The sequence below is a fragment of the Pristis pectinata genome, chromosome 11 (assembly GCF_009764475.1).
Source record: "Pristis pectinata isolate sPriPec2 chromosome 11, sPriPec2.1.pri, whole genome shotgun sequence".
In the NCBI taxonomy this organism is placed as follows: Eukaryota; Metazoa; Chordata; class Chondrichthyes; order Rhinopristiformes; family Pristidae; genus Pristis; species Pristis pectinata.
The window spans coordinates 1,819,727-1,836,819 of record NC_067415.1 but is presented as its reverse complement, the minus strand read 5'-3'; the positions used below and the strand labels follow the sequence as shown (position 1 = coordinate 1,836,819).

General features: G+C 42.5%; 1 protein-coding gene across 4 annotated transcripts in view; it reads left to right on the top strand.

Moving 5' to 3' along the window:
* The window catches only part of pgm2l1 (phosphoglucomutase 2-like 1), a 96,947-nt gene that overhangs the window by 27,271 nt on the left and 52,583 nt on the right, over positions 1 to 17,093 (top strand). For all 4 annotated transcript variants that reach the window (XM_052025899.1, XM_052025898.1, XM_052025896.1 and 1 more), the window contains exons 3-6: positions 5,990 to 6,096; positions 7,847 to 7,931; positions 14,317 to 14,400; positions 15,827 to 16,020. In XM_052025899.1, coding sequence (XP_051881859.1) covers positions 5,990 to 6,096; positions 7,847 to 7,931; positions 14,317 to 14,400; positions 15,827 to 16,020 — 470 coding nt within the window. The remainder of the gene's footprint in view (positions 1 to 5,989; positions 6,097 to 7,846; positions 7,932 to 14,316; positions 14,401 to 15,826; positions 16,021 to 17,093) is intronic.

Below are 17,093 nucleotides of genomic sequence, written 5' to 3'. Positions count from 1 at the left end.
TCTACTTGCACTGCCATCTTCGGGGATCTTTCAAATTGTGAATTTTTGCACACATCTCAAGAAAAGCTAAATGGTGTTAAATATGGGCCATCTTAACAGCTATCCAAATAGATAATGACAGCACAGTACCAGAAAATCTTGTAAAAACCTCCTCACAAGTTGCAGGTCTCTACACGGGCAGTTCTCTTGCACTGTACTCAGAAATATCAGGGCTTCTGGGACTTTCAGGACAGTTTGAGAAAGATGGTCATTTTGGTACAAGAGGTACTTCCATTAAAATAAGAGTTGGAGAAGCATTTTTACCGGTTTTTCTAGAAAATATGAACCACATGTTGAATTTTTACGTGTGGTCATGCTAAATTATGACATCGAGTAGCAGTAAGGCTAATAGGGATTTCTGAGCAGACCAAGGAGTTTGGGATTTTAATTCTGGAAACTTTGAACAGAAAAATGTGAAGGAAGATGCAAAAAAAATTCTGCAGATGCTGGAATCTGGAGCCACACACACACGCGCGCGAAGTGCTGGAGGAACTCAGCAGGTCAGGCAGCATCCATGGAGGGAGATAAACAGTCAATGTTTTGGGCTGAGACCCTTCATCAGGACTGGAAAGAAAGAGCAGAAGCTGGAAGAAGGTGGTGGGGGGAGGGGGAGGAGCACATGCAGGCAGGTGACAGGTGGGGGGGGGGGGAAGGTAGGTGGTGGGGGGAGGGGGGAGAAGATGTAATAAGCTGAGAGGTGATAGGTAGAGGCAAAGGGCTGAAGGAGAACATGAAGGAATTCCTGTTTTAAAGTAGCAAAACACAAACTGCTGGTTTAACCCGGTGGGTCAGACAGCATCTGTGGAGGCAGAAGGATAGTCGATGTTTCGGGTAGAGACCTGCATCAGGACTGGCATCTCCTGTTTGACAGTCATCAACTTTAACTTAAAACCATTATGATTCTATGTTCAAGTGGTAAAATGGAGATGTAAGAAACTGCAGTTGCTGGAATCTGGTGCAAAACAAAGAGTTGCTGCAGGAACTCAGCAGCTCGGGTAAGGAAATGGACAGTCAATCTTTTGAACTGAGCTTCATCCAGTCCAGATGAAGGGTCTCAACCTGGAACGTCGACTGTCCATTTCTTTCCACAGATGCTGCCCGACCTGCTGAGATCCTCCAGCAGCTCATTTTTTGACTCTACATTCACCTGCTTCACAATCAGAACAGTACAGCACAGGAATAGGCCCTTCGGCCCACAACATTGTGCCGAACCAATTACATTAGTAATAAAATGCCCAACTAAACTAATCCCTTCTGCCTACACAATGACCATATCCTACCATTTCTCTCACAGTCATGTGCTTATGAGCTTCTTGAATGCCCCTCTCATATTTGCCTCCACCACCACCCAAGGCAGTGCATTCCAGGCACCCACCACTCTATGTATATATATAAAAAAATTTGCCCCACACATCTCCTTTTGAACTTACCAGAGGGCATGCATTTAAGGTGAATGGAGGTGTTAGACATTTCAACCCTGGGGAAAAGATACTAGCTGTCTACTTTGTCTATACCTCTGTCTTATAAACCTCCCAGATCTCCCCTCAGCCTCCGCTGCTCCAGAGAAAACAACCCACGTTTGTCCAACCTGTCCTCCTAACACATGCCCTGTAATCCAGGCAGCATCTTGGTAAACCTTTTCAGCACCCTCTCCAAAGCCTCAACATCCTATAATGGGGCGACCAGAATTGAATGCAATACTCCAGATGCAGCCTAACCAAAGTTTTATAAAGCTGCAGCATAACTTCCTAACTCTTCAACTCACTGCATAGACTATGAAAGGCAAGCATGCCATATTCTCTTTACCACCCTATCAACCTGCGTAGCCACTTTCAGGGAGTATGAACTTGGTCCCCAAGATCCCCCTGCTCATCAACACTGTTAAGGGTCCTGCCGTTAACAGTGTACTGTCTCTTTACCTTTGACCTCCCAAGGTGCAACTCTTGGCATTTGGCCGGGTTGAACTCCTTCCATTTCTCCGCCCATATCTGCAACTGATCTATCCTGCTGTATCCTCTGCCAGTCTCCCACGCTATCCACAACACACCAATCTTCATATCATCTGCAGACTTACTAACCCACCCATGTACATTTTCATCTAGGTCATTTATGTACATCACAAACAGCAGAGGTCCCAGTACAGATCCCTGAGGAACACCACTAGTGACAGACCTCCAGCTAGGATAAGTCCCATCAATCACTACCTTCTGTCTTCTACTAGCAAGCCAGTTCTGAATCCACACGGCCAATTCACTGTGGATCCCATGCATCTTAATCTTCTGGATGAGCCTCCCATGAGGGACCTTGTCAAATGCCTTACTAAAATCCATGTAGACAACATCCACAGCTCTACCCTCAATCACCTTCGTCACCTTGTCAAAAAAACTCAATCAAGTTAGTGAGACACAATTTGCCCTGCACAAAGCCATGCTGACTGTCCCTAATTAGGCCATGGTTTTCCAAATGCTTAGAAATCCTATCCCTAAGTATCCTCTCCAGTAACTTCCCTACCACTGATGTGACACTCACCAGTCTATAGTTACCAGGATCATCCCTGTTTTCCTCCTCGGATAATGGAACAACATTAGCTACTCACCAGTCCTCCGGCACCTTGCCTGTGGCTAGAGAGGACACGAAGATATTGGTCAAGGCCCCAGCAATCTCATCTCTTGCCCCACTCAATAACCTGGGGTATATCCCATCAGGCTCTGAGGACTTATCCACCTTATTTGCTCTTTCAGAGGCCTGACACTACCTCCTCCTTTGTCTCGAAATGCCCCAGCACGTTAGCATGCTCCACACTTATCTCCCGATTCTCCACATCCTTCTCCTTGGTAAATACTGATGCAAAGTACTCATTGAGGACCTCACCCACCTCCTCTGCTTCCAAGCACATGTTCCCTCTTTTATCCTTCAGTGGTCCTACCCTCTCCTTAGTTATCCTCTTGCTCTTGATGTATGTATAGAATGCTTTGGGATTCTCTTTAATCCTACTTGCCAAACTAGTTTAAGCCCTCCCAAGTAGCACTGGCAAATTTCCCAGCCAGGATGTTGGTTTCCCCTCTAGTTGAGGTGCAACCTGTCCTCCTTGTACAGGTCACCCCTGCCCCAGAAGTTCCAATGATCTAAGAACCTGAAACCCTGCACCAGTACCTCAGCCACTCATTCATCTGTTCTATCATCCCATTCCTGCCCTGACTAGCACATGGCACTGGGAGTAACCCAGAGATAATTACCTTGGAGGTCCTGCTCTTCAGTCTCTTTCCTAACTCCTTCTACTCACTGTGCAGGATTTCTTTCCCCCTTTCTACCTGTGTCATTCTGCAGCCACTCTGAGACATCCTTGACCCCAGCACCTGGGAAGCAACACGCCATCCTGGTGTCTCTTTCACGGCCACAGAATCTCCTGTCTCTCCCCCAACTATCGAGTCTCCTATCATTATTGCTCTGCCTGAATTTACCCTTCCCTGCTGAGCCACAGAGCCAGCCACAGTACCACTGACCTGGCTGCAGTTGCTGTGCCCTAATAGGTCATCCCCCCCAGCAGTATCCAGAGGGGTATACTTGTTGCTGAGGGGTATGGCCACAGGGGAACCCTGCACTGACTGCTTACTCCCCTTACTTCTCCTGGTGGTCACCCATCTATCTGCAGTCTGTACCCTGGGTGTGACCACCTCAGTAAAATTCTCATCTTTGAGGTTTTCAGCTTCCTGGATGGTTGTGAGTACATCCAACTCCAGCTCCAGTTCCAGTTCCTTGACCTGGTCAGTCAGGAGCTTCAGCTGGGTGCACTTCCTGCAGATGTAGTCATCAGGGAGACGGTGAGGTTCCCTGACATCCCACATCTTACAGAAGGAGCATTCCACTGCCCTAACTGCCATCCTGCCTCCACTGAATCAAGGACTAAGGATTTACAGACAACAAAATAAAGACCTTGCCTGCTCTTACCTGTGCCTTCTCACTGAAACCTTTCCTTTTAAAGAGCTGTTCACACTCTCCCACTTAGGTCACTTACTCAGCCTCGGTCCCCCACGCTAACACTGAACCACCCACACAATGGCCACGCCACTTAACCCTAGCTTTTTATTGACTTCTGCTGATTAGCTAATTAGCCAATTATTACTAACAATGTGCAAGTGTGCCTCTGTAAGGGTCCTGCTCACTGAAATGAACACCAAGCACAGACGTGCTGCTTTTGAAAACTCCTGCCTCTTGCTCCAAGTCCCGGCTCCCGCTCACTGAAAATGAACACCAAACATCTTGAAAGCATGGTCCTTGTAACCTTTAAACAAGTCATAGAGTTAAGAGTCATAAAGTCATACAGCATGGGAACAAGCTCTTCAGCCCAACTGATCCATGCCGACCAGGATGTCTATCCAAGCTAATCCCATTTGCTTGCATTTGGCCCATATCCCTCTAAACCCTTCCTATCCATGTTATTGTCCAAATGTCTTTTAAGCGTTATAATTGTACCCACCTCTGCAGCTTCCTCTGGCAGCTTGTTACCCATACCCACTATCTGTATGGGAAAAGTTGCCCCTCGGCTCCCTTTTAAATCTTTCTCCTCTCACCTTAAATCTATGTCCTCTAAGTGTAAGGTCTGTCTTTACGCACTACCTGACACTGATAGCTGAATAAATTCACACGTCAAGCTTTGCAGATAGTTTTTAGCATGTGAATACACAAGTGTGCTGAAATTACATCAAGTAATATTTTATACAGGCTGCTACATGTGTTGCACAGCTTCCACGGTTCTATGTCATCAGGAATTCATTTTTTTGTTGCAGGCCATGCATTTGGCTACGTTGAATTGCAATGGACTTACAGCACAGAAATATGCCATTTGACCCAACTAGTTCATGCTGTGTATGCTGCATGCGAGCTTCCTCCCAAAAGTTTAATCTTATCCCTTCAGAAAGTTCCATATATTTTTTCTCCTTCATCTATTTAGTGGCTGCTTGTCTGAACCCTCACTCATTGAGCATATTCAAAACTGAGGTTGAGAGATTAATGATCAAAAGACATGGGGATAGGGTGAGGAAGTACACAGGACACATGATTACTGGGATGGTGGGACAAGCTCCAGGAACCAGCTGGCCTACTTTCCTGGAGTTTATGTTCTTGACCTCCATCAAAGCCTTTTGTTTCAAGAACCTCATTCTTTGGGTTAAAATATTCCATTGAATTCCTAACTGGATTTATTAATGACCGTCTTGTAATTTATTTTTGGACTTCCACACTTGGAAACATCTTCTCTACGTCCACCCCAAATCCTTGAAAATTTAAGGACCTATATCAGCTCACTTCTTAATCATCTCTTTTTTGGAAAAAGTACCCCAGCCCGGCAATGTGATTGTTTACACCATGACAGGAGTCAGGAAACATGCCAAAAGTCAGGAGGCGTGCAACCTGTGTCTTTTTCACTCTTGTGTATGTCTTTATATAAACCCAGCAGTTTCTCTGGTACATTGACAAAATAAAGGTCCAAATGAAGGGTCTCAACCTGAAACATTGACTGTCCATTTACGCCCCCCCCTCCCCCCACCGATGCTGACTGACCCTCTAAGTTCTTCTAGCAGCATGCTTTTTGCTCCAGATTCCAGCATCTGCAATCCCTTGTCTCCTGACAAAATAAAAACTTGTCACAGCTATTATTGTAATCAAGGTATGAGGCTCACTGTTGATGGGACTGAATTTTAGAGGTACCAATTTTGGGTTGGTACTGCCCCTTGTACGTGCTTCTGAGTGCTGTTTAGACTTAACATTTTGCAATAGGAGCAAACCATGGAGTGTAGAGAGCAAGCTAGGCGGATATGGTGGGTTCTCTTCTATAACAACATTACATTTGGGCTTTATTACAAACTGGCAGGTCATTAGATATAATGAATGTAATTTCACAACTAGTTACTTGGTGAAATTTCTTTTAATTTTCTTTTCTGCCTTTTTACAGGGTTTATTGAAATACCTTGAGAAGTGCTTCTCAGACCTTAAACAGAGGGGTGTTGTGATTGGATATGATACTCGAGGTCAAGAGACTAGCAGGTGCAGCAGTATGAGGTGGGTGCTATTGAGCAGTGTTGGAACTTGCAATATCTTTCCTTTTCATTTTTACGCAAGAGTGGAAAAGCAGTACAAAAATCTATAAGCTGCACAGTTGCTTTCCAGCCCAAACTGACAAAGCAAGTGGGAAAAGCTTCCCTTGTTTGCTTCATCTACAATCTTCCAAATTGGTCTTGGTTTATTATCGTCACTAGTACCGAGGTACAGTGAAAAGCTCGTCTTACAAACCGATCGTACAGCTCAATTCATTACACAATGCAGTTACATTGAGTCAGTACAGAGTGCATTGAGGTAGTACAGGTAAAAACCACAACAGTACAGAGTAAAGTGTCACAGCTACAGAGGAAGTGCAGTGCAATAAGGCGCAAGGTCACAACAAGGTAGATCGTGAGGTCAGAGTCCATCTCATTGTATAAGGGAACCATTCAATGGTCTTATCACAGTGGGGTAGAAAAGAAGTCTGTGTTCTCTTCAGTGTGTAATCCAGTGCCTAAAGGCTGTTGCGCATTGCTCCTGCTGTGTGTGGACTATTCTGCTTTGCAATGCAACAGTGACTACATTACAAGAGTACTACATTGGCTATAGTGGGGCCTTAGGGGTTGTGATAGAAATAGATATGCAAGGAATTTTTCTTCATCCTATTCCATGGAGACTTTGGTGTGTAGAGTTGTGTGGCTAGCTGAATCCTTGTTTTAGATATTTTTGAAATGAATTCTGATTAACTCACTACACTGTCCCGTTAAGCATACCCAGGTCAGATAGAGCAGTTTTTATTTGCTGGGTAAGATCTAGTCTTCTATGATGTACCTAAAATATACCTCTTCCAGTGAGCATTAGCAGGTTCACTTGGAACACGGTTGAGGCTATCCAGATTTATTCTGTAAATATTTGAACCTGATTCTTAGAACTGAATGAAAGCAAAATACTTTGAATTCTAGAGATTTGAACTTAAAGCAGATGATTAAAGGAAATGCCCAGCAGATTGGACAGCTCCCTCCATAGTTGCTGCCTGATCTCTTGAGCAATTTGTGCATTTTTCATAAATATATGATCAGTCAAACCACTGGACCAGCCAGCTACTTTGATTTAAAAGCTTTGATTGAAGATTGTACAAGGACTGTGGAGCCATAAAGTGCAGATCATAAGTTTGTGTGGGAGCAGAAGTGCCATTCTGCAATGAGATGCATCCCCCTGTTAATGAAAGATGGATGCAAGAAGCAAAAGTGTGATTTGGAAGAATGGGCCTTATCAGCGGTAACTTTTAACAAGGGTCTTGCATAAGACAGAAATATAGAGAGAGAAATTTAAGGGAATGAATTTTAGAGCTTGTACAGATGAAAGCATGACCAACAAATATGGAGTGGTTAAAACAGAATTAATATAATATAAAATAAAACAAAGTTAAATAGGAGTGGTTACACAATGTAGAAAAGTAAGCACAAAGGTGATGAGTGAGCAGACAATGTGTAACATGTCTCAGCGAGTTCTTGTTCTCTTCCTGAGATTATCCCTTACGTGACATGCAAACAGTGCATTCCATAGTGGATAAATAAGTCTGTTTATGAATACAAATTTCCATAATTTGTTCTGAAAATTTGGGTAACTTGTGTACCTAATAATGTAAATGTTACTTGTTAATAAATGGTATCAATTAATTCACTGTTCCTCAAAGCTTTCTTTATTCTGATATAAAAGTACTGTTAACTAATAAATAGTGACTTGATTTGTTTAACCATTTTTTTTGCAGACTTGCTCAATTGACAGCTGCAGTGTTCCTTAGCAAGGATGTACCTGTGTATTTGTTTTCTACATATGTGCCAACACCATTCGTGGTAAGAATGTTTGTGATTACAGCAAGTATATTTGCACCTGATATTCCCAGGTCTGGATTTGTTGAATACCAATTCTTAGAAACCTAATGAAGAGATTAGGAAAAAAAATTAAACTTGGAATTTGTTGGAGTCTTTGTGACACAATGGTTTAGCTGTTGGGCATTCACTGGCAGGATCTAAATTCAACTTCTCATGTTAAAGGGAACAAGGTCTTCTCTGACCTTCTTGTGCACTTTGTAGAGAATGAGCCCATTATCGTGAAACATTATTTGTTACTGATTAACTCTCAGCTGGCAATCTTGCTCGGGGTACTTGATCATGACTGTGGAAAATTGCACATGGACGTTCTTCTGCAGCCAAAGCATTTATTTGGGCAATGTAGAGGGACTCTCTTTATTTGTCACCTCATGGTACTACCTGAAAGAACCTGGTGATGTCTTCTCATGGTTTCTTTACGTTACACCTACAGCTCAGCATAGAAACAGGCCATTCACCCCTGCTTGTCACTGTTCATGCACACAAATCGACTTCACCCCATCAGTCTATGCTTCTATTCCTCAATCCCTTGAATTTAACCCCACCCACCCTGGACATTCTCTCTTCTGCTCAGTGGGAGCGGGGAGAAAATACAAAAGCCTAAAAGCACATAGCACCAGGCTCAAGGTCAGCTTCTATCCCACTGTTATAAGATGATTGAACGATAAAATGGACTCTTAATCTACCTTGTCATAGCCTTGCACCTTATTGTCTGCCTGCACTGCACTTTCTCTGTAACTGTAACACTTTATTCTGCATTCTGTTATGGTTTTCCCTTGTACTACCTCAGTGCACTGATGTGATGAAATGATCTGTGTGGATGGCGTGCAAAGCAAATTTTTTAATGTACCTCAGTACATGTGACAATAATCAACCAATTTACCAATTTGTGAGGTGCCCCTTAAATGCAGCTCTGCTACTTGCCTCAAGCACTTCCTATGGGAGAGAATTTCACATTCTTACCACGTTTGGGTAAACAGCTTTATCCAAATTCCTCATTGGTCCCGCTATTTAAGTCTTCTGTAGAAAGAAACAAAGGTACTTAAATGGCAGTGTTTTGGAACACCATATTAGTCCATAATATATTAAAGATGTAGCATGTCAAAAAGAGCCAAATGTCATTTTTTTTGCAAAGAATTAGTGAGCTCTTAAATTTGGAGGCTGCTTCAAAATGGGTGCAGGACCCTTCCCAGCCCAAACATTAGTCAAACCTGCATGTTGCTAGACATTCTATATGCCAGTCCAAGGATCTCAGCAAATGCCATGTAGATACACGACTATATAAAGGGTACTTCTGAAGATCAAAATTTTTACAATTAGCTGCATAACAGCAGTTATCAGAGTGCAAACACGGAACAACTTCTGGCTTTGCCAGTATGATGCTTGTTCGTACGCTGCAGAGACTTAACAACTGAGACCCAATTCCACAGAGACCCCAGTTTTAAACCTTTACTACTTAATCAATGAGCTGCAGTAGTTGACCATTTTTGCTGTTTCAAAGCCTATTTTGTTCTGGCATCCCCAGATTTCCAGCATTTTTTATGAAAATAGATGTGGTGATATCCATATCCAGTTTATTTTCCCTTGTCTTAGACTTAAAATTGTTTGCAGTGTAATTTCTTCACTCCATTTTCCTGCTCCTGGAAGAACTACTTTATCAGACATATATAGTGGGTAATACAGCAATCACTGAAGAATTTAATCTGCATGTAAACAGGGTGGTAATGTGAAGCAGGAGTCCACTTAGAGTATAAGAGATGACTTCCTTGATTGGTATGTTGAGGAACTGACAGAGAACAGCTACTTTAGATTTGGTATTATGCAATATGAAAGGGTTAATTAATGCTAATAATTAAGGGGCCTTTGGAAAAGAGATCCTTGGTTTTCCCAGCATGACACTTGACCATAAGACATAGGAGCAGAATTAGGCCATTCGGCCCATCAAGTCTGCTCCGCCATTCTATCATAGCTGAGTTATTTTTTCCCCCCAACCCCATTCTCCTGCCTTCTCTGTGTAACCTTTAACACCCTTACTAATCGAGAACCTATCAACCTCTGCTTTAAATATACCCAATGACTTGGCCTCCACAGGGATGATATTTATTTGTTAATCACATGTACATCAAAACTCACAGTGAAATGCATCTTTTTGCATTACTGAGGATGTGCTGGGGGCAGCCCGCAAGTGTCACCACTATTCCGGCGCCAGCATAGCATGCCCACAGCTCCTAACCTGTACGTCTTTGGAATGTGGGAGAAAACCAGAGCACCCGGAGGAAACCCATGCAGACACAGGGAGAACGTACAAACTCCTTACAGACAGCGGCAGAATTGAACCCAGGTCGTTGGTGCTGTAATAGCATTACGCTAACTGCTACACTACTGTGCTGCCCATGGCAATGAATTCCACAGATTCACCACCCTCTGACTAAAGAAATTTCTCCTCATCTCTGTTCTAAAGGGACATCCTTCTATTCTGAGGCTGTGCCCTCTGGTCCTAGACTCTCCCACTGATGGAAACAGCCTCTCCACGTCCACTCTATCCAGGCCTTTCAGTATCCGGTAGGTTTCAATGAGATTCCCCCCTCATCCTTCTAAACTGCAGCAAGTACAGGCCCAGAGCCATCAAATGCTCCTTATTTGTTAACCCTTTCATTCCTGGGATAATTCTTGTAAACCTCCTCTGGACCCTCTCGAATGCCAATACATTGCTCCTTAGATATGGGGCCCAAAACTGCTCTCAATACTCCAAATGTGGTCTGACCAACACCATAGAAAGCCTCAGCATTACAGTCTTGCCTTTATATTCTAGTCCTCTTGAAATGAATGCTAACACTGCATTTGCCTTCCTTACTATCAACTTAACCTGCAAGTTAACCTTTAGGGAATCCTGCACTAGGACTCCGAAGTCACTATTAATCCCTCCACAATCTCTGCAGCTACCTCTTTCAGAACTCTGGGGTGTAGTCCATCTGGTCCAGGTGACTTATCTACCTTCAGACATTTCAGCTTCCCAAGCACTTTCTCCTTAGTAATAGCGACTACACTCACTTCTGCCCCGACTCTCTCGAATTTCTGGCATGTTGCTGGTGACTTCCACAGTGAAGATTGACACAAACTACTTATTCAGTTCATCTGCCATTTTTGTTCCCCATTACTATCTCTCCAGCATCATTTTCCAGTGGTCTGATGTCCACTCTTGTCTCTCTTTGTATATCTGGAAAAAACTTGGTATCCTCTTTTATATTATTGCTTTTTTTTAGTTGCCTTCTGTTGGTTTTTAAAAGCTTCCCAGTCCTCTAACTTCCCACTAATTTTTGCAATATTGTATGCCCTCTCTTTTGCTTTTATGCTGTCTTTGACTTCCCTTGTCAGCCACGGTTGCTTCATCCTCCCTTTAGAGTGCTGCTGCTTCTTTTGGATGAACTGATCCTGCGTCTTCCGAATGACCCTCAGAAACTCCTGCCATTGCTGCTGTACTGCTAGGGTCCTCTCCCAATCAACTTTGGCCAGCTCGTCTCTCATGCCTCTGTAGTTACCTTTACTCAACTGCAATACTGATGCATCCGATTTTAACTTCTCTCTCTGAAACTGCAGGGTGAATTCTGTCATATTATGATCACTGCCTCCAAAGGGTTCCTTTACCTTAAGTTCCCTAACCAAATCTGGTTCATTGCACAACACCAAATCCAGAATTAGCTTTTCCCTAATGGACTCGACCACAAGCTGATCTCAAAAGCCATCTTGTAGGCATTCTACAAATTCCTTCTCCTGGGATCCAGCCAACCTGATTTTCCCAATCTACCTGCATATTGAAATCCCCCATGACCACCGTAGTGTAGCGGTTAGCATAACACTATTACAGCACCAGCGACCCAGGTTGAATTCTCACTGCTGTCTGTAAGGAGTTGTACATTCTCCCCGTGTGTCTGCGTGGGCTTCCTCCCATATTCCAAAGATGTACAGGTTAGGAGCTGTGGGCATGCTATGTTGGCACTGGAAGAGTGGCGACACTTGTGGGCTGACCCAGCACATTCTCAGTAATGCAAAAAGATGCATTTCACTGTGTGTTTCGTTGTACATGTGACTAATAAATAAGTATCTTAATCTTGTATCTTAACATTGCCCTTTTTACGTGCCTCTTCAATCTCCTGTTGTAACTTTTACCCCACATCCTGGCTACTATTCAGGCATCTGTATATAATTCCCATCAGGGTCTTTTTACCCTTAGTTTCTTAACTTTGCCCACAATGATTCTACATCTTCTGATCCTATGTCACTTCTTGCTAAGAATTTGATTTCATTTTGTTTTTTACCAATCCCACTTCCTCTGCCCACCTGCCTGTCTTTATGATAGGATGTGTATCCGTAGATGTTTAGCTCCCAGCTGTGATCTTCTTTCACTTGTGGGCTGCCCCCAGAACATTACGCAAAAAAAGATGCATTTCACTGTGTGTTTCGATGTACATGTGACTAATAAAGAAATCTTTTATCTTACAACCATGACTCTGTGATGCCCCAATGTCATACCTGCCAATTTCTAACTGTGCTGTCAGCTCATCTACCTTATATTTCATATATTGTGTGCATTCAAATATAACAGCTCCAGTCCTGTATTCATCACCTTTCTTCTCAAATTTGTCTCCATGTTGCCTGAAGTTAAATTCTTATCCCTTTCTAAACATTCTGTCTTATTCTTTATTCTGGAGACTTCAGTAACCTCTCCTGCACTCTCCTTTCCTTTTACTTTATCCATACTTTTTCAATCTGTTGAACCTGCACCCCCCCCCCCCCCCCCCCTCAAACTATTTAGTTTAAAGCCCTATCTACAGCCCTAGTCATGCAATTCACCAGGACTCTGGTCCCAGTGTGGTTCAGGTGGAGCCTGTCCCATTGGAACAGCTCCTTCCTTCCCCAATACTGGTGCCCATGTCCCACAAATTCAAATCCATTTCTCCCACACCAATCTTTGAGCCATGCATTTAACTCTCTGATCTTATTTACCCTGTGCCAATCAGAGATTACTACCTTTTTGGTTCTGCTTTTTAATTTAGTTCCTAGCTGCTCAAGTTCCCTCAACAAAACCTCTTTCCTTGTTCTATCTACATCATTGGTACCCACATGGACCACGACAACTGGATCTTTCCCCTCCCATTCCAAATTCCTCTGCAGGTCAGATGAGATGTCCTGAATCCGGGCACCAGGCAGGCTTGTAATACACTGCAGAGACTGAACAACTAAGATCCAATTCCACACAACTGAACATAGGCTTGATGAATTTTAAACCTCTTGCTCCTTAAATCAATGAACTGTAATAATAGTTGACTTTTACTATTTCAAAACTCATTTTACTTTGGTATCCCTATATGCCCAGTATATTTCATTTTATTAGGATCAATGTAATGATCACAAAATCTAGTTAAATTTCTTCCCTATCTTGGAATTGGAGTTGGTTACAGTTTAATTTCTGTTCTCCATTTTTCCCTCTCAGTTTGCCACCTTTCCTCTGGTGCATTTCAGTGGTACTGGCCATCCTTCTCTCTGGATTGAAGCAGGCTGTAAGAGGTTCTATTGACTGAAAGTATCTCAGCCCAACCCAATGCTTTTCCTCTTGCACCTTTTGATTAGGAGTTAAATAGCGTGAAGAGCGTATATCCTAGCCCTCTTCCTTCCCGAGCTGTGGATCACCAAAGCTAGTTGTTGCATTACTCATGGTGGGTTGGATAATTCAGCACACTTCAATGAAAAGGATCAAATTTTGAGAAGGGGATTAGTTCAACTTTACGAATCCAATACTGTGCAGCTGCTTTTTACAAATAACTCCCACTTATTCGTAGTATCTATATTTCATATGGAGAGATGAATGTAGGTTGGGCAGTACTAATGGACTAACGTCTCTGTTAATACAGCCTAACCTGCTGAGTATATTGCACAGTCCTGCTGTTAGCAACACGTAACACAGACAAAGAAGCATAATCACTCTACCTGTCCCCACTAACCTATGTAAACTTGCCTCACCCAATCCTCCCCTCCTGCCACCCTCTGCAACTTGAAACTAACTTGTTTTTCTCTTTTTCTCAGTTCTGACAAAGGTCATCTACTTGGTAACCTGACCAGCTGAGTGTTTCCAGCAACAAACAATCTGCTGGAGGAACTCAGTGGGTCAAGCAGCATCTGTGGGGTGGGGGGAAGAATTGTTGGTTTCCAATCTAAGTGTTTCCAGCATTTTCTGGTTTTATTTCTGGTTTCAGTATCTGCAGTTTTTTTTAATTTTGATTTTCAGATTGCTCTTTATAAATCAGCAAGCCATCTATTGATTGTTAACTGTATTGTCTTTTTCCCCTTTCAGCCCTATGCTGTTAGGCAGCTTCATGTTGCAGCTGGTGTGATGATTACTGCATCACATAATCCCAAACAAGACAATGGATATAAGGTATCGTGTGCTACAAGGCTGAATGATTTGTGGGTGTCTTGTGATTGGCACTGTGCCTTTTGAAAGAGCTTTGTCAGAAGGTACAGAAATTCAAAGCAGACTAGTCAGATCCTGCTTCCATGCTATGTCTGGTTCTGATTTAAAAAATGAGATGACGTGATTTTAGTCTGGTTGCCCATATTCTTTCTGGGCATGAGTGAAGCCAAGTTATAGTTACAACACTATGCAGTCGGTGCACTAAAGATTCATCTCGTAAATGAGATGAACTTTTAATAGTGTTAAACTGCTTCCCCTATCCTATCCCAAACCACAGCCAGCTGAAAGAGGGAGAGAACATTCAGACTGCAGTGATTGTAATGGCATCAATATTTTTGGGGTATCTTTCTATTCTCACTGGAAGATTTTTTTTTGTCAAAGATTCTAATGCTTTCTGGGCCACTGGACTGTATTTCTGGGTGTTAGACTGCACTTTCGATCTGGATTTTCACCAAATGATTTCTGTTTGGTGCAAATTCAAGATGTCTCTTTTTGAAGTGTTTAGGATCTATACTTGCGCACAAAATTATTATGGGATTATTACACCCTTCTAAGTCTCTATGAGCATTTACTGTGAGTATAAAAACATGTGGAATGTGTGGCTTTAGAATTCATTCAAAGGACTTATTCCAAACTAATCTTGCCTTACCTGAAGGCTACAATTGGTTTTGACTGAAAAGCATGGCTGTACTTGTGAACGTCAAGTAGATCTGACACCACAGTCCGTCAAAGCTGATCTTTTTGTTGAGTTCTAAAGTAAGAAAATGAGCCCAACGCCCAGGCAAAACAGCTAGGGCGTTTACAGACAACAGTTACTTGGAGTTGTCTAATCATGATCCACTTGCATGTGTCCAGTTTTCCTTAATTTCCTTCCTGAAAAAGTGCAGGAAATCCTGCAGATAAAGGACTGTGCCAACTTTGAAATCCAGCAAAAGGAACAAGCTGGATGAGAACTGGGACTGTTACACTGAAACCTGGAATTGGATAGTCTAGTTTATGATTAGGCTGGCTAGAAAATTCTGTAATAATTAAAACATGATGTCAAAAATGTTTTTTTAATTTTAAAGTAGTATTTCATCATTTTTTAAAAATAATTCTGATAATTCAGAAATAGCCAAGATTTTTAAGAGCTATTCAGTAGGAACCCAGCCTTCTGAATTCAGTCCTTGATCTGATCTATCTAGTTCATGTGTTGTCTCCCCCTTTCTTGAGGGAGAAGGAAGAAAAATTGTCTTCCGAGAGAGAGAGAGAGAGAGTGAGTGAGTGCATCATGTCCTCTCCCCTATCCACAAACAGCATTAGGGAACAAATTACTTTAATTATTTGAACTATAGCATTCTGTAGACTTTCTGAATTCAAACAGTAAATTATTTATGCTCCTGTTTCACAGGTTTATTGGGAAAATGGAGCTCAGATTGGTGCTCCTCATGATAAGAAAATCCTACAGTGTATTGAAGAATACTTGGAGCCTTGGCAGGAGTCATGGAACGAGAGCTTGTCTAATGTCAGCCCATTGCGGCAGGACCCCCTGAATGAAATTTCTGCACTTTACATGGAGGATCTGAAAAAGCTGTGTTTTCACAGGTTAGTGCTTGCAGTTGTTCAGCCTTGTCAATGGAGGAGATAGTTTCTACAGAAACTGTTATAATACTTCTTAATGCTAGAATTCCAAACACCTTTTTGTTTAGCATTTGTCACATAGTTGGACCTGTTTAATGTTAAATATTTGAAAATCCTGTGGGCTCGCTCTATTTCTCCCTTGCATTTTCTTCCACCCTGGTAGTAGCTGCCTGCAGCAGTGATTACGATCCCAGTTGCTTGATGGCTGTTCAGTACATCACACAGAACTGACTCTCTGGCTGAAGTAAATCTCCTTGTAGAGCCTTTAATGTTTTCTTCGAGGGGGTGAGGGTGCATTCTCACTGTTGTATTGTGTTCTATTAAATGACCTTGAAGGAAACGTGTAAAGCTTATTCCTAGAGTATCAGGCTATTGCCACTGCTGTGCCTTTTTGCATCACCATCATCACTCCACACCCCAGCATATTGGGTTCCAGGAAATTTAATAGGCATTGCTGGTGATGCTCTGATTTCACTATTATACCTTGCTGGCAAGACTTCACTGCCTTTAGCATCCTCTCTTCTGGAGAATTCTTACAAGATGCTGTAATACAAGTCACATCTGGAACTTGACCTTGCGTACAATTCCCTCTGATTATTTCTGCTTCTCCCCCTTATCTCCTAATTCTACTTCCTTGCCATTTTCCCCATTCTTTTCAACAAATTTTCCTTTCTTTATCTTTCCACCTCCCCACACTCTGCCTGTCCTGAGTTCCCTCCTGTTTTTACTTAATCTGGCCTCCTTGAGGGACCTATGCGTCTTTGCATATTTTGCTGTGTAAATGTACCTGTGCATAATAGAATTGCTGTTCCAAAACTTGGGTTGAGACACATTGTTTGACCAGAGTAGAGGAAGATTTTGTTTTCTTGTACCTTTCATCAATTGAGAGACCAATAGAAAAGTGCATATTTTATTGCCAGCAACTGTCTTACTTCATCAGAAATCCTCAGGGTCCAAAGATTAAGAAATTTGATAGGTGGATGAGAATTATTTCCAATAGTGTGGAGCCCACAATAAGGGGGCGGGGGGGGGGGGGG